The sequence below is a fragment of the Melozone crissalis genome, unplaced genomic scaffold (assembly GCF_028551555.1).
Source record: "Melozone crissalis strain CALT ecotype California unplaced genomic scaffold, PUWL_Pcris_2 ptg000016l_1, whole genome shotgun sequence".
NCBI classification, from domain to species: domain Eukaryota; kingdom Metazoa; phylum Chordata; class Aves; order Passeriformes; family Passerellidae; genus Melozone; species Melozone crissalis.
In genome coordinates this window covers 33,860,776-33,882,714 of record NW_026535794.1, presented here as the reverse complement: position 1 = coordinate 33,882,714, position 21,939 = coordinate 33,860,776, and the positions used below count along the sequence as shown (strand labels likewise).

At 41.2% G+C, this 21,939-nt stretch overlaps 1 protein-coding gene across 1 annotated transcript; it reads right to left on the bottom strand.

The window, feature by feature from the left end:
• Positions 1 to 3,189: 3,189 nt before the first annotated feature.
• On the bottom strand, positions 3,190 to 21,200 carry NFE2L3 (NFE2 like bZIP transcription factor 3). Its single transcript, XM_054274055.1, has 5 exons — positions 21,196 to 21,200; positions 20,745 to 20,851; positions 9,237 to 9,364; positions 8,326 to 8,409; positions 3,190 to 5,965 (listed from the first exon to the last, which is right to left on the bottom strand). The coding sequence occupies exons 1-5, from the start codon at positions 21,198 to 21,200 to the stop codon at positions 4,754 to 4,756; spliced, it is 1,536 nt and encodes a 511-aa protein (XP_054130030.1). The 3' UTR covers positions 3,190 to 4,753.
• Positions 21,201 to 21,939: the final 739 nt, after the last annotated feature.

Genomic DNA, 21,939 nt, shown 5'->3' with positions numbered 1-21,939 from the left:
GATAAATTGTATCACTTCTGGGGAGGAAAACTCAAGCCCCAGAAATGGATTTGAATTTTCAAAGAGTTGTCAGCTGAGTTTGTTTTGGCAGCATTGGTAGAGAATAATTTGCTGGGAACATACTGGGGCTGTGCATTCCCTGTAGGTTTAGTGTTCTTTTGGTTTTTGAAATAGTGTGTGATGCAAGTGAGCGCTACCATAGCAGTGCTGTTGCTTTTCCATCTAAGGGATATGGCTGTTTCTCTTCACATTTATTTAGCCATACCATTCAGTGTGTCTAGCATAGGAGTGTTACATGGAAGGGTTTGCCTGGGTAATAATCCATTTTGGCAAAAGTACTGTCCCTTATAACAGCCATGTTTTTGCTTTGCAGCTACTGTTGGTTTGTGTTGCACAGAAATTTTGTCAGGAGTTACTCCAGTTAATGGAGCAAGAACTGGTTTGTTCAGCAGCAGTAAAATTGTATAAATAATACCTCTGTGACTTACCTGACAGAGTGCTATGAACATTAGGTCAGCAGTGTTCAGGCACCTTGTGAGACCTCCCATGCTGCTTCAGTGTACAAAAAAGGGTGACTGGGGGAAAGTCCCAGAAAATCGCTGTTAGCAGCACTCTTCCCTCCCCCCTTGTTATGTTCATTTGGGGATATTGTATGAAAATGGGTGGCTGGTAGACTTCTTGGAGTTCTAGTAGCTGTGCAGCAGGTGTCAAGTTGCAGTACTTCATGAGAGATATACACTACAGTACTACGACTTCACGTGGTTACATCTGCCACCTCTCTTTGGTTTACTTAATAAACAGTTTCTCACTACACCCTTCTGTTGAGTGTCCTGTTGCCTTATTTATAGGTCTCTGCCACCTCTGTCCTCAAGATTCTTGTTAGATGACTCCCAGAGATGAATTAATGTGTGTGTGTGTTTTGAGACAAAGATTGACAAGTTGATACTCACTAAGTACTCTGTCGTTCTTTTCCTCATTGAAGTTTGTTCTGGTTCCCTCATCTAAAAACTAGATTGTAAGCTCTTGAGCAGGAACACCTTAAGCTTGTAAAATTTGGCACTGTAAAACGCCAAATCTGTTGAATAAAACCTAAAACATTAATTCAAAGCTGCACTTCAGTGCAGTACAGCAGTGGTCATTTAAAGTGTGTGCAGTGTTTCAGCAGAATGCTGTGTGTTCTGGGAGCGCTTGTTTGCAGGATGCCTACGGGAGTGTCCAGCCTTACAGCTCAAAAAGCAACCAGTGGGATTGGAGTTGGATGGAGTACTCAGCTTGCCTTGGCTGCTGGTGGATGTTTGTCCAGAACAGGAGTGAATCTTGGAGCAGCCAGCAGGTAATTTCATAGTATGCATTGCTGCCATCAATAATGGGTATACAGTCCACACAGTGTTTTACTTAATCTGACCTTTCCTAACTTCTTGCAGATAAGCTCTTACTAACATAACAAAAATGCAGTTTAGCACTGAAGTGTTACAGACTACTTCAAAGCTTTTGTCATGGGACCAGTATTTTAATGATCACTCCCACTTGGGTATTTCTGAGTTTTGTTGCTGTCAACAGCTATGTTTACAATCATCAGCTTCGTGGTTTCCTAGTTATATTTAATAAGTCTTTTCAGTTTAACCTCAGAGACTTGTGTTTCAACAGAGTAGTAGAAAGGCAGGATGCAGCTCTAATGTCTTTGTGCCATCTGGCTCCAGAGTAGGTTTGATACCATATTGTATCTTTCCATGCAATAAAGCTCCTGGTTTGTACTTTGTACACTTGGGATCTTGATTTTGTGAAAATCTTGATCTGTCAATAATAAAGACAAGACAGACTTCAGTCAGGTGTTACCACATTTTACAACCCCTTCAGTAACAACTTTGATTTGTCCTGTTTACCTGAAAAGTTAAATTCTGCAGTGTCTCTATTTTGGTATAGAGGTTGCAAATATGGTCAAAGGCCAGTACATAAAGTGCATTAAAAGCTTCAGCTGGCTAGCCTAACCACAAATCATTTAAGGACATGGAACTATAAGCATAGCCAAGACCAGGGCATGTTTGGGAATTTTCATTTAATGTGGATTTTGTGTGTGTGTGTGTGTGTGTGTGTGTGTGTTTGAATTTTACTTTAAACACAGGCTAGTTGCAGAAAGGGACTAGTAGACACTGAAATGAGTGTCTACTCCAATTAAAAACAGGACATCACTCTGAATTCCACCTCTTGTTTTGTCCTGTGGGCAGGTAGCTGATGGTTAAAAAAAATACACATCCAGACATAAAGTTCATTGCATCATCAGTACTGTTGCAGTCTGCCCAAAATCAGTATTTCAGCTCAGTTTTTTATAGTAGAGTTGCTTGCTGGGTTCTGAGGAACTGAGGGTCTTACATCAACATTAAAGAAATACAGTTACTGGGCAATAATGACAGTTGAATTAGCTGAGGGCAGTTCATAATCCTTCACAATCTGCAAATTTACAAGGAAAGGAATGGTATTTGGGCTGATGTCTTAAATTGATCAGTTGAAGTTGCTTTCCATTAGTATTGTGTTCTGAAAGGGTTACAGCATGCTTTCTTTTTGCCATGTACCAAAATGTAACTGTAGCTGTTTCCCAATTGGGTATATGCAATACTCCATTAGCAGCTGGCCTTACAAAAATCCACAGAGCTCACCTGCCACTGCTTTTTTTTTTTTTTCTTCCCTGTGTGAGGCCCCAAAGCAGAAATACTTGGCTTTCTGGATTTCTCAGTTGTGAGCCTAATGCAGTAGCTATGAGAATTTAGGCACATGGGCAGTGAAGTAGGTTTAAAGACCTTGTCCTGCAATGACTAAGTGTGTGGATTTTAAAATGTTTATGTCATTTAATTGATTACGATCATGCTGACTTGAATATGCACTTCTTTTTTCCCCTACAACTAGAAATAAAGTTAACAATTCATCATACATATATATATATATATATATATAAAATATATATGCATGTTTTGGGTGGAGTTTGTGATCTAGGCAGTAGACAAATCCCATGTCTGATTAGGATAGATATGTCTCACACTGATGCTTAACCAATACCAAAAAATAGCATACCCTCAGTAATGAGACTTTCTGCTATGAATTTACACTTAGCAATTTGAGACTGTGGTGGAATCAATAAAGAGCACATGCACACATTTATCTAAAGAAATATTTTAATAGAAAATGCTGAGAAAATGCTGATAAAATTGTTCAAACAGTCTGATTTCATTATTGATAATTCAGTGCACTTGTCACTATCTTAGGGCTCCCTTTTTAGAAAATATCACTTGATAGTATCAGTTTTGTTACAGGTAAGTGCAAGTAGCCAACATGACTTCCATGGTAGTGGCAGTTTGTTTCTTCAGCAGGTATAATTTGGCATTTAGGCTGGTATGTGGAGTTCTTACATCATTGGTACAAGTGATTTTTTTATTGTACCTGAATGTAAGTTTGTTCCATTGTCATCGTGCCATGACCAATGAGAACTTTTTAAATACCATTTTTATGTGTTTTAGTTATAAAATTAACAAGAAGTATTTGTTGTTATCTAGAAATCAATATTAGTAGTTACTTTCATAACAATATACCTCAACATTCTTTCCTTATTCATTACAGGCCTTTTAGGCCATTGCTCTTGCAGACCTTTTTCAGGCTATAAAACACTAAAGGATAAGATGTTGTAAGTATGTAAGTGAATAAAACTTCTCCTTTCTAATAGCACAAATAAATGTCAAACTCCATTTGGAGCACTATCAGAGTGTAACCTCAAAATTACAAGTATAGATAAACAGTCATTTGGTTCAACTTAATTTAAAGACTAAGTAAAATGTATATTTTAAAAAATTAAATCTGAAACATTAAAAACACTTTAAAATACCAGTTTAAAAAGCCACAGAGAAAAACTCAAGTATTTCTTGAAGAAGGTGCCAAAATGGGAGGAAAACAGAAGGGACACAAATAAATATCACAGTCACTAGGAAATGGAACACAAACTTCTTCACCATTGGTCATTTTTGTGGAAGAAAGTTGAGAATGATTTAGTTGCAGAGGATGAAGGTAAGAAAATATTGAATCAGACACTATTTTTCAGCATGTTTGCAGGTTGAGTGTATGAGTTGTAAAATTAAGTGGCAGGCTATCTTTGCTTGGAGTTACGATGCTGAAAGTAGTAAGGAAAAATGCAGTAGCCTCCTGGGCTGCTCTCCTCAAAGGAAAACCAGGAAAAGCAGAACTGTTCTGAATAAATGCAAAGCAGGCAGTTATCTCTTGAGCCTATGTAAATCCACAGTGAGTTTAAGTTGAAGATGCACTAGAACTATAATTTTTCTTTCAGTGCTAGAGAATAAAATAAGATCATTTTCTGTATAAGAGTCAAGTATTCAAGACTAAAACATTTTCCTGCATGTGTAACATTGATCCAAAGTTGACTTTATCTCTCACAGATGTTCTCCCCTTTGCCCCCCATTACCAGTAACTAAATTCCTAGTTTTAACATAGGTCTATAAAACTACACTACACTGATGGTCTAGCTCCTTTAATTCTAACTAAAACTAAACAGATTTCCTCATCCAGAAGCCTCAGCTCACAGACCTTCTAACAATCACAGCTGGTTGGGTTTGCCAGACTCTTCAACATAGTGTTTCTCCTCAAGTAGAGGTTCTGTTTGAACTGCTGTAATCACTGACTTTTAGTTGTTACACAAGTACTCTTATCATCCTTTCAGGCAAAACAAAGGTGATTTAGGTGATCTCCAGTCATCTTACTTTTGTTTCTGCTCTTTTCTGTTATCTTGTTTCTGTTCAGATTTGGCCAAGTGCTTGGGTATTATGAAAACACTACCATTGCTACTGCAGTGAATGACATACTGGCGTGGGTTAACAGGTCTACCCTGGTCATCCCTCAGTCTACTGAAAATGTCATGGTACAAGTTGTTTAATTTTTGCTTTATCTGGTTGATTAATTTGCTACACTGGGAGTGCTCCTTTTTAAGGCTCTCCTTTTGTGTTTGGAGATTACACACATCTTCTTCCAAGTTAAGAATTGCGTTCAGTTTGCGTTTACGGCATTTTTGCGCAGCTACCTTGTTTTTTCCTCTTCGCCTGATGTCACGGAGAAGTGATACCTGAGTTTCTGTCAGCTGGTTCTTTGCTAGCATGGTGTTGAAAGAGTCAACAGACATGCTCACAATTTCCTCCACTGAAAATGGTATTCTCAGAGCTTTTGCACGCCACTCATCTCTGCTCCGGTTTGCAGCAGCAGAATTATGGCACCCCTCCTTCACTTCGTTTGATTTCTTCATCCACATCTGTTGATAATACTCTGGAGTGGATGCTGCTTGACTTGGCAGCTGATTGTAAGTGTGATTATGAAGAAACTGCTGAAGCATGGCTTCTGTAGAACACTCTGCAACACCTGGATATTCCACATGGCTGTGCTTAATGTTTTCTTGGCAGAGGCCACCAACAGCTCCTAAGCCGTGCGAAGGAGCAGATTTAACACCGCTGCTGTACCCAACAGAACCTTCACAGCAGACTGAATAAGAGGTGGTGCTGTGATTTGAATTCAAAGGTAGTCCTGAATCTGAGCCAGGCTCTTCAAAGATCTGAGAAACTTCTATAGGACTAAAGCCTTCCTCCAAAGCCAAAGACATGAGCCTAATTTCATCAAAATTATCATCATGGGCTGTTAGATTTCTAAGATCAGCAGCCGAAAACAGCCCTGTCAAATTTGACCCATGAAATTGTGATTCTGGATTTGTGATATCAGTGCTTGATTGAGGGAAAAACTCTTGCCTTTGTAAGTGTCTTGGTTTTGAATTTAATTGAGTGGGGTAGTCTGTTCTTAGTAGTATGGCATCAGGAGGACTGAAACTGTTGTGAAGCGTCTGGGTCAAGTTTATATTGTGGTGTGAGGATGATGGGTCTTGGCATCTACTAGAAGTAGCAACTTGTGTATCTTCCAGTAAGTTCACCTAAAAGATGAAGGGGGAAAAAATGAGATCTTTCATAAAACTAATGCTTCTACATCCCCTGCCTAAACAGTCATGAACATTTTTTAACATTCCACTACTTTATTCTATTAAAGCCAAATTTTTGTATGTTAAACTCTTCTTCTAGCTATTTGGAATGCTGTTTCCCATCTGTATAAAGCATAATCTGTATTGGGATATGGCAAAAGGAGGAAGGAAGAGTGAGTGCAGAAGTGACTGAAGGAATGGGAGAAGGACTTGCAAAGGACAGTGTGGGACCGATTAGGGTTGAGAGGGAAAAACGGGACTATTGCCAAGTGTACAAACTGTGGCCTATGTGTTCTCTCTGATCTGATCTAAGAAAATGTCCTGCTGGGAGGAGTGGTCATGACCCTTTTCCCTGGCAGTGGTGTTGATGATTCAAGGGTGAGCTGGTTCAAGGTGCTACACTGTTAAAAACCAAACTTTTTAAAGAAGATAAATAGCTCATCTGCAGAAGTTAACCAGTGAGGACAACAGTGGAGAAAAGAGTGGAAACAGGAATATTAAGTCTGTGCTTTTGCAGTCTCACTACTTATTTCACCTCAGGCCTGTGACGTGCAACATTTGGTTTAGTTCCATTTAACTGAAGTCTATTGCATCCAAAATTCAGCTGAACTGTTTTACTGATCAGTTTGGCGGTAACATCCCCCCCAGCAAGTCAAACCTTCTGTGGATGTCTTGACTTTAAATTACTACTCAGGGTTTTTTTACAAAGCCAAAGCTGATATGTGATGCCTCAGCCCTGATATTCAAACAATAAAGTGGACTGGTAATGCTGTAGTAGCACTAAGGCCCACCTTTTGAGGACCTGAGTTAGAGTTGCTGGGTCTCAGAAGCACAAAGGCAGAGGAGTCATGAACTAGATCAATACAAAGTACTTGAGAATGTAAATACATCAAGTAGGAAGTGTATAGGATTCCTCCATAGTTGAGTGTCCTTACTGTGTTTCAGGAAAGAACTTTCTGATTGCCATTCAGTGAACATGTAAAAAGCACTTTCCACAGGGAAGGAATGATGTACCACAAGGACCAGAACATCTTAGGTTCCCTATTATGCATACTCATATGCATAATATGAGCTCAGGTAACAAGAAGCTGGTCTTGCCTTATTTCTCCTAGGGAGTTACCTTGTACCAGACTGCCTGCAGTCTGTGGGATAGAGATGCTATTTTCAACTAATCCTTTGAAAAGAATGATTCTTAGAAAGTCAGCTATCAAAAAATTCCACTCACTGTAAAGACTTGATACTTAGCAGAAGCAATCAATCCAAATTCAACAGATAGACTGTCACAAGATGGCAGTGCATTAATGATGTTAAATAAAATATGCAATGTGTTACTGTGTATTGTAATAGCTGTATAAAGGCTACAGCCAAATTCCTTTCAGATTGTGAGAACAGGGAAAACTAAACTGATGAACTTCTACATCTCGTTAGGGTGCAATCCATTTCCAGAGCTGAACAGGAGAGGAGGGTAATTTATGGGCTAGAAGGTACTATCCAAGCTAGAGATTCCCAAAACCAGATAAGCATGGAGTTATATGAAAAACACTAATGACCCTGGAAGAAGATCCTATGATGGGAAGTGTATATAAGATGCCCTTAAAGTATTACAAAAGAGGAATGTAGGGAGTAGCTTTATGGTCAATAGTTGCAGCTATGAGCTGTGGGAGGAGGGGGAGACTTCAAGTAAGATAACAACTGGTTTTTATGAAGATGGGCACGCAGAAAGTAAAATATAGTATTAGAAGGCCACAAGATTTAAAAATACAAAAAACCCCGAAACACTAAATGGGTTTACTGCTAATGCTGACAGACCTGATTTGCAGTGAAGATGATCTGTTGTTCTTGAGACTAGCAACCCTGTAAGCACTTGACCCAATATTTATGACAAATGTAATCCTTCACCACAAATACAATAAATAAATGTGTAATAAATCTAATAAATCAGTGTTGCTCTAGAGAAACACAACAAGAGCTGCTGCATAAATACAAACTGGTATTAGGCTTTAGAAAGGCAACTATTAGTTGAACTAATTGAGTTGTCCAGTGGCTCCATCCAACTTTGAGCACCAGATCACACTAAAGACACAGCTCTTACACCAGACAAGTTGCTGGGGAAATTTTTTCAAGTAAAGCCAATGAGAGCTGCCGTAAAAGGTGGACAGTAGCATCTTTAGCAGTTTCAGGTAAGTTTTACTACATTGATTTGCCAATAAATTCCCAGAGTGGGTAGGGTAGGCTGTGGTGGTTTCATTTGATAAAACAGAGTAATTGCTGACTGCATTCAAATCTATTGGAAATATCTGTATTTTCTCATTTACCTCTAGCATGTTTTCCACCTGCGATGACAGAAGCTGTAAATAGCCCTCTAAGGAGAGAACGGAATCTACATAGTTGCTGTTGCTCTGTGACAAAAGAGAAACATGGTGTAAGGCACAGTTATTTCACCTAAAAGGAGGTACAAATCAAAGTCTGAGAGGAAACAGAGCACAGTGCAACACTGCTGCTGACCCGACCATCAAGTCTTCATCCTGACGGGAGATGAGATGTTGCTAGAACGAGCAGATCAGCTCCATGGTCTGAGCACCTCTACTCTGCCCACAACAGCAGAACTGGGCTCTCCTCTGAAGCTGTACCTCCCCACCAGCATGGAAAAATCAGGTATTTTTTCAAAGCCAAGCCCTCAGGGGAGTGGCAAACAGAGAGGCTGGCAAGGCACCTGGATCAGACGTTCTCAGCTCTCACAAGGTCTCAGGAAAACTGAGTGCTCTTTTCATTGCAGCTCTTAGAGAGAGCAGAACTGAAGAGTTCAGTGCCCCAAATGTAATTCTACATCTGAGCATCAAGCTTTATATAAATTGTGAGAGCAGTATAATTTAGCATCCATGTCTCTAGTGTTTGTAGGCAAAAACATCCTCACCCACAAACACAACACCTTCATAACAGAGAAAATAAACCCAAATTAAAAAATAATTAGTTGCAAGTGTTTTCTGTAAACCTCTGAATATTTCAACTACTCAAAAAATAGTGGGGGATTGAGGGAAGGAGGCAATTTTCAAAAAGGTGTCTGAAGTGAACATTTCTTTTCTGCCCTGGCAAGGAACATTTCAAATAAAAAGAGGAAATAAATTATTCCTTTCAAAACTTTTCACTACTATTTATCTTAGTGATAAGTTCTGTATCCTCCCTCTCTTCTTCAGTTTTCTCTTCTTCCCTTTTTTTAATCACTTACTTGATTTTTGTCTTTCTCCTCTTGTTCTTGCAGTTCCAGCTGATCCTCTCCTGGAGGTAGACAGCAGTCATCCAAAGCTCCCTGACATGCTTTCAGGTCAACATCCTGAAGACACAAATAAAACAGTTCTATTACACAGCATGCTCTCAAAATTCATCTTTAAAAGGCACTTTTTACTCTTCCAGTGATAGCATTCCAAATAAAATATGCACTGAACAGGTGATGTGGATGAACTGAGTGTGTAGACTTTGGGGGCAGAGTAAGACCAGTGTCAGTTCAGGGGGGCAGCCACCACCTCTCGGTTTGATGCCCGGGCACTGAACCCATCTGCAGTAGAAATGGACACTGGAAACAAATTCCTCTAAACCAGACAAAGAACCATGATGTCATTTCATGAAAAATTTGGATTATCAGTGTCTTTTGGAGGTCATTTTACAACAACATATCCAAACCAGATAGATACTCATTGATAGAATCATAAAGCAGCAATTATACATAACCAGTTGGCAAAATCCCTTGCTTACCTGCATAGTAAGAGCAACTCTGTTTCCCATCACTTCCATGTAGACATTACCCATTTTCATTTATCCAAGTGTACCCATTTTCATTTATCCAAGTGATGGAGTTTTTTAATCTCTAGTGATGAGACTGTTCAAATTTAGGGGCCTCAGTAGCAACTTTCAAATATAAAAAAAAAAGTTTTATTTTATTTATATTTGTATCATCAGACTTCTTCATTGTTTATTATATAGGGCTGGAGTATTGCTGTAGTAAGAAGGAATCAGCGCTAATTCCTATTTTTTAAAAGTGTGTATTTATATTTTTAAATATTTTTACATTTCAGCTTTTGCAGGACAAGGCTGTATTATTAAAATGTGAAACTGAGAGGAGTGGCAGCCAGGACACCAAGTGGCCACACTGTATTAGTTCCAGGTATTCCCAGAAAAATGCTGTGGCAGGAGCAGTAAAGACAAGTTTTCAACAGCAGCAAAGATAATGAGATAGAGTTCAGTTCTAAAAATCTCAGCAAACAATTTACTTTACAGGTTTGTTAGGAAAGCATAAACTACATAAAACCTGCAGTTGTAATAGTCATCAAAACATAGAAAAGTTTTTAAATTGTTCCTTCATACAAAACAAATTAAAAAGTAAATATAAAAAGTTCAAAAAGAGGACTCTGGAGAAAAATTAAATATAACTTTACAACAAATTAACATTATTTTCAGTTTTGTACATTCTATTTAAATATTTTAAAATATAAAAACTAATTTCATTTTAAACAAATTTTGTTTGCTTTCAATTTTTCTGTGCTTTCTTTTCAAGACTGGAAGAGAACTTTAGCATTATAAACAGCCATTTGTAAAAATAAATAGATCTACAGGGCAATCATCTATCATTCTGATGTAGGAGTGAAGAGCTTCCTTCAGTGATGCCTAACACAGTTTCTACTCATTAGAAATTATATTCCAATACATTATGTCTTTGTCAGCTGCATCTGGAAACGACCAGATGATTTTTTTTATTGCCAAATATGAGAAAACAAATTTGCTTGCCTAAAACCAGACATACACACATACAAAAAAACAGTAACAAGAAAACAAACCTCCTAACCAACAGTTTTTTCTATGTAGTTGAACAGGAGAGGGCATTTACTGCACAAGACACTGAGAACATGGCAAGCAGTTACTTGCAAACACTTAAATGAGTCCAATGGAGCAGATCACAGGCATGAAATTGGTCCCATACCTATGTGCCTGCAAGATCAGGGCTAGGCTTTAATTTTACAGAGAACCAACCTAACACTTGCCAAATTCATGTGACCTGTTAATATTCTAATAAATAAAATGCAGGATCATCAAAAGTGAGTAAGAAGTCAAAGACAATTCCAATAAAGACCTTAAGCAGCTCCTCTGGAGCCAAGTGGCCTGGAAAGCTGCTGCTGTGCAGGAGCATTCAGCTCCTGGATAACACAGCAAATTCACACTCTACTGGCTGCAGAAGAGGCAAATGCAGGAAATAGTTAGAAATGTGGTATCTATAATGTGATGCCTCTAAAAACCAACTGCAAGCACTAGGTTTGTATACAGAAGGTATATGAGTCACAAAACTTTAAAATTTGTCACTCCTTTTAAAATTTCCAGGGGTATAAACCTATTCCTCTGCCAGGGCAAAGAAAAGCTTGGGGAAACCTTGGGAAGAGCCCATGGTGTGTCCTACAGATCATAAAATATCCTCACAGTCCAACTTTCTTGCAGTGGAAATCTGACTGCAGATGATGCTGGTCTGCTGAAGTCTACTGTCACAGACATCTTTTATGAAAAACCCTTTCCTTAGGATTTTTCCTCCTGAGAAGCTGAGAGGCCTAAGGAATGTAAACATTGATTATCTGCTGCTGTGGAATGCAACAGGTGGATCTGTGATTGGCCCATCTTGGATGTTTCTAATTAATGGCCAATCACAGCCAGCTGGCTCAGACTCTCTGTCTGAGACACAAGCCTTTGTTATCATTCTTTCTTGTTCTGTTCTTAGCTAGCCTTCTGATGAAATCCTTTCTTCTTTATTCTTTTAGTATAGTTTTAATATAATATACATCATAAAATAATAAATCAAGCCTTCTGAAACATGGAGTCAGATCCTCGTCTCTTCCCTCATCCTACGACCCCTGTGAACACTGTCACAGTCTAAAATGGAGATGGTCCTTCCCCAAACCACTGTGAGGACAATTAAATTTCTAATGTACCTGATGGGACATCTCCTTTCTGAAGGGAAACCAGATGCTCCTGAAGCTCACAGAAATTTGTGACAACTGTCTTGTATTAATTTCCCCAAGATTTCAAAGACAACTGAATCTTCAGGTCTTTTCTTATCAGTATATAAAACTCCTGGCTGCTAAGGAAATGGAGAATATTTCCAACTATGAATTTTGGAATTTATCTGGAGTCTACATTAATTTTTATGTTGTCTTTTAGGAAAAAAAATATATTTCTTTTCTCTACTCAGCCACAGATGGTGTCATAGCACCCACAGTTTCCAGGCTGAGAGCCACCAACTGCACTACAGGACCACAAACCATTTTGCCTAAAGGACTCTTGGCCTTAAGCACAAACGGAGGTCAGAATGCCCCTCTGATCTCTGCACAGAGATCCTGCTGATGTGAATGGAGCAGAGGTGCCAGTGGGGAAGGGAGGGAGCAGGGTCTCACACTTGCAGTCATGCCCATTCCCTGTGGCTTGCCAAAGGCAACGTGTCATCTCTTCTGAGTGAGCCTCACAGTGCTGCACTGTGTGGCTCTGAAGATCAGTCTTACTAACACCATTTATTCCTCCAGCAGATGATATTAAAATAGATATCATGGCAGTTCACAGTGATTATTACTACAATAGATTTTCCATCCTTTGAAAAAACCTGTTTTCAGCACTACCAGAGCACTTGCTGAAGGATCCTGGCCCTGCAGCCAGGTTTTCACAACAGTGGTGGCATAGATACAGCACACGTAAGGTATTTCACATCACAAATTTTCACCTAGGGCATTATTTCAGCAAAACCCTTTATACAGCAATCAACCAGAACCTTTTTGCCTTCATTTCTCTGTTTTGGCTTTTCACAAAAATCCCCTGGATTATGCTGTTTTTTGCATAAACCAGGTATGCCCTGGTTTTTGCTTTTTATTGCACTTTGCACCAGCTTGTTAGTCTTCCTCAGTGATGAAGAATGACGATTACGCATAGATACTATTTATTCAGCACTGTGCTGCCACATTCAGTGTTTCTGTCCTTCCCATCCTTGTTTTGCAACAAGGGAGAAAGAATAAACAGTAATAGAGCTACAGCAGTACCACTGAACCCAAGAAAATGGGAAAGCACATGGTTGTCTCTGTATAGAGAAAAAGACTTAATTTTTGCTGATTGTAGAAGGCTTAATAATACCACCAAACTCATCGAGTGCAGGAGCCTTTCCCTTTCTACCACTGGAGGGTGTGGAAGTTCCTGCCTCCATCAGTGGGCTGCTTCCAAATGGCAAATTGCAACCCTACCTGAGGGCAACCTTTGATTTGCATTTGGAAGGATTCTGTGCAAGCACAAAGCCAGAGCGCTACACTAAAATTCTCACCATAAAATAATTAAAAAAAAATAAAATCCCAAGTATCTGAAATTTTCATCTTGCTCCTGCCACTTAAATTAAAGAACACAGTCTGAGACTGAATATGACATACCAAATTATCCACCAGCCTTGTATGTGGGAGGCTGGGCTTTAACCATGTACCTGCCATTTCCCTAAGGTACAGCTCAGCACAGCTCAGCTACAGGCTTCAGTCTGTCAGTCTTTGGAATATGAAAAATAGTAGTTTATGTCAAATCTGCTACTTAAGGAGGGCCAAGAATCAATGTGGAAGGGAGACAAAGTATGGTTTTGTGGGTGGCCTGGCCTACACTTAATTGGAAGCATGGTGCCTGCTCTGGCAGGTTTCCCGAGTTTCTTACTCTGTGTTAAAAATAGAGCCTTCAGATTCCAATTAAGTAAATCACAGTATTGATCTCAGCATGAACTGGGTGTACTGTACATCAAACTTTCCTCCACATATCTCCTCCCCTTGCTTCCTACACCCATGCCTTATCTGCTGTCCTTAAAAGAATGTACAGGCAGCAGAACCTGTAATGACACCAAAATATAAAAAGGTCTACTGTGGTGTATTGGATGGGTGAAGAAGATCCCTCTGAAGGAGCAGCAGAAAGCATAATAAATCTCTTTTCAGCTATTGATCTGTGTGCAGGTGGCACACAGGACTAGAACTACACAACCCAGGGCTACAAGTGCACAGAAATTCCTCAACTAGCTCTGGAGTAACAGAAAGGGCTTGCTGGAAGAGAGCAGAGCAGAGTGGCTTGCCTGGGTGCACAGACAGGGCTGAGAGGCAGCGGGTACCTGCCCCTGCAAAGCTGTTTCACTGCAGTCACACTCAGAGTTACCACTACAAATACCCCACGGCTGGAGCAAAGGTACACAACCATAATTACCTGCAAAAGAACATTTTTATTTTGGTGCTGTTAACTTATGTATCCTGTTCATATGCTATCTTCTAATTACTCTACATTATGCTCTCTTTATTTTTGTTGTTAAGTTTTTAACTGCTCATTAATTTTCGAGATGGTTTTCTACAAACTTTTGTCCCTTCTGCACTTCTCTGTGGAAGCAGCCCTCTCCTCATTATTAGCTGAAAAGATGTGGCACAGGCATGGCATTCTTTGCCACGTTTTGAATAATTAAGTAGCATTTCCAGAAAAGAATCATTAGAATGGTTTGTGTTGCAACAATCCTTTAAGCTTGCACAATACCAGCAGAAGTTAAGCAAAACAGCTCCTAGCAACATAACCAGTAGTTTCACTTTACTGCTTGGTAGGATTAAATACAATTAACACTTAAAGTTAATGAGGTGTATCTGATATAATTCAGTTCTTATTTTAGTGATCTTGCTCTTTGCCTGTGTACTTTAAATATGTGATAATAATCTTACAAACTGATATCTACTTAATAGATAAGAAAAATAGAAAGAAAAATATTTCTTGTTGTTTCTCTATATTCATAATAAGCCCTAAAATATCCTGAAAACACCAGAAGAGAAGAGTACTTTATTTTTTTAAATGCAGGTGGGGTTTAGGATGTGTGGAGGGTGGAATGGTGGATGGATACACCAAATATCAAAGTATCTTCCATGTTGTGGCTAGGCTTAAAAATGACAATAAACCATGCTAGGTAGGCAATGTAATTGAGTTAATCAAATGGTTCATAGATGTGACTCCAAATGTGGCACGTGTCAAACATTTATGACCTATCTACTCTAAATCCCAGTAGTGCCATCTGGGCTGCAACCCAACACTCCCTGGGAGAGCCCTCCTGTGTGCTGCAGGGAGATGATAGCACCTCTGCAACCACATGCATTTCAGGGCTTTAGATAGCATGGGCCAGCTGTGTCAGCTAGTACAAAACACACATTCTGGGTGCACTCTGTTCCAACACAAAATTAACACCAACCTACTCCCCAGATGGAGGCAGAGACAGGTACACGCTGAAGACACAGAGACTGACAGTGTTGTCATTGGCTTCAATTCAAACATCAGTTTTCATGCTGAAAGTAGCTCAATAACCTCCTCAAAATGAGCTTTTAACAAATACACCAAACAGGTGCACACTCCAGCCATTTGGTCCTGTGCAGATGTTTTTCACCAGAAACCGATTTCATTGTAATGACAGACAACATAAAGAATAGAAATTTTCAGCTTCCCTCCAAGTTGCTAAATAGAGCTTAAAGACTAAATAGCAAAATAGATAAAAAAACGCAAAAGTAGACACACAGGATGCTAAATACAGCTGGAACCAGTGGATAAAGAGATAATGAGGAATATATTGGTTTTTGTGGCAAAGCCACGCAGTAAGAATAGCGCATGCCCTAGGGCCAGTTCATCTGTCACACTGGGGGCACTCAGTGAGACCAGGGACTCCTCCAGACAACCCTCCAGGACCATAAAAGGGCTTCCAGCAAGAGGCACATGCATGCAAATTAGTTCTCAGAGAAGTGATGTTTATGTATTAGCTCGTACACTGTAGTGAATATGTATGGTCCTGGTGGAATAAATACCTTCTGGTGAAGTTTCACAATACATTCGATCAGAGGAGATATTCTCTGGGTGTGTTCAGCACACCGAGAATAAAGAATGCCTGCTTTCTAATACTTGCAATTGTGTTTGAAAGTTTGTTTTCTGTCCAATTTCAGTATCACTAAAGCATGCAACATCCCTGAGAGGAAATGTGATGAGGGTAATTAAACTTATTCAGTCACTCTTTCTGACAGAGCACAGAAACCCCCCCCCCCAAAAAAACCAAACCCCCCCCCCCCCAAAAAAAAAACCAAAAAAAAAAAAAAACCAAAACCAAAAAACCAAACCAAACAACAAAACCAAAAAAAACCCACCTAAAAACCAAACCCAACCCCATGTGCACCCTCTCCCTCCTTCCTCCTGAAAAAGAAACCACCCAAAAACAAACCACTCAAAAACAAACCCAAAATCTCTTTCTATGCCTCTGGTGCCCCAAGATGCTTTCTTTTGTGGTCAGTGAACTACCTGACATCAGGGCTCTGTAAGATACCTCCCTCCCTTCCTGCTCTACCTTTACCATAGTGTGGTTGTACATCCTTATTGGCAGTAGTCAGTACTGAATAAAGACAAACTACCCAGTGACCCTTTTAGATAAAATTACCCTTTCAGATAAAACTTTGTCTGCAACACAGTTCCAGATATCTTCCTTTTGAGTCTTCCAGGCAAACATACTTTATCAGGTATCCAGCTTATCCAACTCCCAGCTTTTCCAAGCTCCCAGCCTCTCTACAACACCAAACGCCTGCCAACTCACAGTTCTGAATAGGGAGCACTGCTAAAAGTCACAGTCTGACACCTCAGCTCCTCTAGGATTTGAGTATCTCCACCTTCCCTCTGACCCTCACTTGTAATTCCTCTTCTACTTTCCACATTTACCACACTCTAATTCTTCCTTCTTTATGCCTCATATTCCCCTCATCTACTCCCTCAGGCACTTTTCATCCATCCCTGCACTGGCAATACCTTGGCCACTCTCCAGAGACCAGGAAAATGCTGTTGTAAGTCAGCCCTACACCACAACTCCAACTTCCTCCAACACCCTCCCTGAACACTCACTCCTTTGACCAGGCTTTTTCAAACCCTTGCAAGACTAAATTTAAGGCTCTTCTCTTATGCCACCTCTTTCTAAGACACCATGAAGTCCTTAAGGTGAGTTCTGGCTATCAGGTAAGGGCCATCCACAAGCAGGGACCCATCCCATTTATCTACTTCCAGATGTCTCTCCACAGCAATATTGCCATGTCCTACTGCGCAATGAATCCAAAAGAAAAAAAGAAAATAATAATTTGAAATATGTTCTGTAAATTAAGCACACAGCTTCAGTGGGCAGCTCTCAAATGGATTACAGAAACAGCCTTTGGAGACAAACCTTCAGAGAAAAGCCTTCCTGGTTCCTACTTAACTTTCACTTTACCAAAATTTGACACTCACCAAGAAAAAAAAATCCATAACCCAAATCATTCTCACTTAATATAAATACTTCAAATGGTGTTCAAAGTCTGGGATACATTCCCCCCTTTCATAAAACTCTGCCTCTGATGTGTTCAAAGAACTGTGCTTGTATGAGGTTTTACATAACCTCACACTCACTTTGACTCACACTGCCCTCTCTAAAAAGTAACATAGAGATAACAGTACAAACAATACAAATTATCCACTGTGCATCTTCTGCCTTAAATTTTGGAATTCATAAACAACAGCAATGTTATGCTGTTAATTATTAATTAGAGAGGGTGTTGTTTATTCAAGTGCAGGAATTCAGCTCTTGGGAAGGGCCTCAAAGATCTGTTGAAAGAATGCAATACATTCAGATATAACAAACCTACTTGACTTGTGTGGGAGCAGAACTTTCCTTCTCTGTCCCACCCTGAGCTGGAGCTCGTTTCACATGGAGTGCAATGACCTAGCACAGCAACTCCTGCTCTCATTCAGGTACTGCCTCTTCTGCTGGCATGGGCAGCATCACTGCCTGGGGTTCATGTGATTTGAAACGAACATTTTTACTGTAAGACTAACACAGAGAAAAAGCTGAAGAGCTACACAGTCCATTCCTGCTAACCTAAATATTCTCTCATGTATATTCTGTAAAAGATAAAAAAACCACTGAGTTTTTAAACTCCCTTTCTTCAAATGTCTACATACGTACATAAACACTCTTGCACACACAGAAATACTGATATACAAAAAAGAAAGGGAAAAAAAAAATCACTGAATCAAGTAGAGCAAGTCTGAACCCTTGCAAGACCTTCAGCTAAGACACTGCAGTGTGACAAGCTTCTTGGGACTTTGTTTGGGAGGGAATACTACTACCTACACAGAGGACTGATGTCACCTCTTGCAGCACTGAGGCCTCCCATTTCCCCACGTACAGTTTTCAAGGTGCTTTGAAAAATGTGCCTCATTCATTTTTCACATGGACTTAGGGCTTAGTGTAAGAGCTTTCAGAAGTGTTGTTGAGGCAGTGTTACATTGAGAAGCCCAAGGAAAATGCAGTTGGCAGAGTGGGGCATGGAATGTAACCCAAGTTATGTGCCTGTAGAAGGGGCTCCTCTTTTCCCCACCAATATAAGACCCATACCCTGTGCCAGCTACATGCCTTTCCCCCACCTCCCCTTTTTATAGGCTCTTTCTGAGCTTAAAACTTCAAAATGTACACAGCCACACAGTGCCTCTAAATTTCAGTTTTAGTTTTCCTTAAAATAAACCATGTCCTTGAGCAATCCAACAATACTTTACAAGCACATTGGGGAAAAATAAGCAGATATGCCCAACTTTACCTGTGTGACTAATTCAATGTGGCCTACTCAATGTGACTTACTTGTATGAGTAGGTTTGAGTAGAAACAAAAAAAGTCAGGCATCCTGTTTTCAATAGGAGATGTTAGTATGCAAACAGGTGCTGAATATTAAGGAGCAAGTAGTGCTGAATATTAAGGAGCAAGCGGTGCTCCCGTTATAAACCTGGTTGATTTTGTTTGTGTTCTTAAAAAGAACACAAACAAAATCAACCAGGACTGCAATCTCTTTTACCAGCAAACTGTGAAGAGAAAGACTAGATGCAGCACAAACACTGTTGGAACTGGGAAAATAAAAGTAGCATGAAAAATAATCACCCCAAAGAAAAGACCTGGCTCACTCTTAGGCTTTTTATCTGTTTCCTTAGCAAACATGCCCACTGGAGCACAAACTCTCGGACTCAGGTGTTCTGCAAAGAGGTAGGGCCAGAATCACCACCTTTCATTACTACAGAAATGAATCCATTTCCTTGCATGAGCTGATGAATGTATTTCCAGTCACCCAAAGCAAATGTTTATTGTTTTTTTATTTCTTTTCCTCTAAACTCATGGTTCTCAGGGAGCTTAGTCTCAATCTTAAACAACCCTGAGAATGAAACCAACAAGCTGTGATTCTGTAGCTGACCCAGATCAGAACAGTGCAGAGGCACTAAACTAATACCCTAAGCCATGGGCACATCTACCAACCCTGCTCTGACCTGCTGTAGGGGATGCAGGACAGGGCAGTACGCACAGCGCAGAACTTGGCACAAAAAACCTTTTTTTAATGTAGTCTCTGCAGTGGTACAAACACTTCTATCCCTGGCTCTGTTACACACATCCATCTAAGAAAATGAGTAGCAAGACAGTGACTTAGTATGATTATTTTGCCTATTAAAGGGTGTATTTCAGAGGAAGCATATTTTGCTATTTTTATTACTAAAGCAATAAAATATTGTGGGGTTTACATTTCATCAGCAAGCCTATGTTTGATTACAGAAACAAACAGAATGAAATAGTTTGCTGGGAATACAAAGGTTAGGGCTGATCCCAGACTGCTGGGCAGCAAGCTGAGTGTACTACTCACTTTACTCCTTGTCAAAACCAAAGTGCTCAGGCTGTTCTAACACTGCAACTCATCTTAGCACGGGACAGTTTAAACCCCTGCAGTTTAGTATGCTTCCACAGCATGCTTTGGCCACTGAATTAATTTTAATCTGCAGTTGTCCTCAAGAGTAGTTTTAAGCACCAGATCTCGAAAGACAAGGACCAATAGCTTGCATTGTGTTGCCAGGAATGTTCTCACCAGGGACTGGAGTCCAATGACTAAAATCAATCCAAGAATGGCTAATAAAATCAGTCCAGGGATGGCTGTAAACTTTTCATGATGCCACACAATACCAAGCAGAAAAAAACCAATACTTCCATCTGTTTACACAGACTTCTCATCCTGATCTACTGTGGATAAGAGAAATGCCAAAAATAGCTCAAATCTATGTTTACAAAAGTCAAATTGAAAGTTACAAATCAGCTGAACCACTGTGGAATCCATTATACTATTACAATAACGTTTTGACAACATAAGTAGAGTCAGACAAAGCTAGCAAATGTCACCTTAAAAACAAAGACCTACTTTTTGAACTGTGTTTCATGTTTTGGACCTGCCGTGTGCTTCAAAAGACATCCAGTGGAAGTGACATGGGGGTTTCTAGACAGATGTCCCTTTATGCTTTATTTCAAGAACTGGTTATCTTGCTCCAATCATTATTTCACTCAAATGCATTGTGGTAAAGAGAGAGCCCAGAGCTACACTCAGCAAAGAAATGAATCATCTTCTCTTGACATAAAAAGAGTCATCTCTTACAGTCAGGGTGTTGAAACTAGTTTTGCAACTACTTTACAAAAATAACCAAGTTAACACATGGGGAAATAGGGAAAAAGAAAAAAAATTTAAAAAGAAAAATAAAATATATCATGTATGACAAATTAAACAATTACCAGCTGATGCTGGTCCATTAATTCACAATAAGAACCAGCTATTCACAGTTGTTCAAAACCAACTTGAAAAATGTTGGTAGTCACCTTGGTATTTCAAAATGTACTGAACATCAGAGTCACAAGCCCACCGTCTTGGCATTCCTGTACCTTTTGTATCCACGAAGTGCACCACAAAAGTCCCAGACCATAAACTACGCAGGAAACAATGAAACTGTTCCCAACAGCGGTTTAACTGGGAAAAGCCAGCCCCGCAGCCGAGTGGCTTGGCTAATCTTGGAGCTGCAGCTGTGCACAGCTCCTCAGCTCGGTGCAGGACGGGGCCTCAGCGGGCACAAGGCGACACAAGCGCGGCAGGGACTGCCCGAAGCGTGAACAAACAGGGACACTGCTCAGCGCTGCCGGCTGCTTACTGCTTCACGGCGGGTTTGAAACTGCCGCGCTGATAACGGAGGGCAGATAAAGGGAGCCCGGAGGTTTGTCCTTGGCACAGTGAGACCCTCTGCATGTAAAAAATGCTCCTGACAAATGTAGTTACCGCATTACCACGCACAGGTGCCCTGCGCCCAGGTGAGGGGCGCGCCATGTGAAACATCTGGAGAAGCTGCGTTTCTGCAGATGCGTGCTATTCCTGAGAAGCCTGTGTGCTGCCCACATGAAGAAAGCAGAGGCGATGCCGGAGGAAACGCCAGGCAGAACTGTCCGTCCTGGCCTTACCACCCTGCCGGCAGGTGCCAGCGGCGCTGGGGCCGGGCTGTGCCCGGGGCAGGGCAGCTCTGCGGGGCTGGCCCCGCTCGGTGCGGGAGGCTCCGCCAGCAGAGGCAGCGCGGCAGCCCGGCCCCGCCGCTGGGTGCTGTGCCTCCCGCCGCCCGGGACACGGGCAGCCCCGCACACCACCGGAGGTGTGCATCCCTCCTGCCCGGTTTTTTTTCTCTTCGTGGGACGGTGCCTGGCTCACAAAAGCGTTCTCCTTCGCGTCCCCACCGCTCCCCCCACGGACACCCCAGACCGCCCCGCTCGGCCGAGGCGGCGGCGGGACCGCCCGCGCCTCACTTACCTCCGCCATGGGGCAGCCGCCTCGGCCGGGGCCGCCGCCGCCGCCTCATCCCGCTCCCGCGGCGGGGCGGGGCGCGGCTCCACCCGGGCGGGGCGGGCGGGGCCGGCAGCGGGCCGTGTGGGCTCCGGGGCTCGGTGCTCTGTGGTTGCCCCATGGCTGCTCCATCCTTGGCCCGTGGCTGCCCGGCGCAGGCCCGCGGGGGCCGCGTGGGCTCGGCGGGACGCG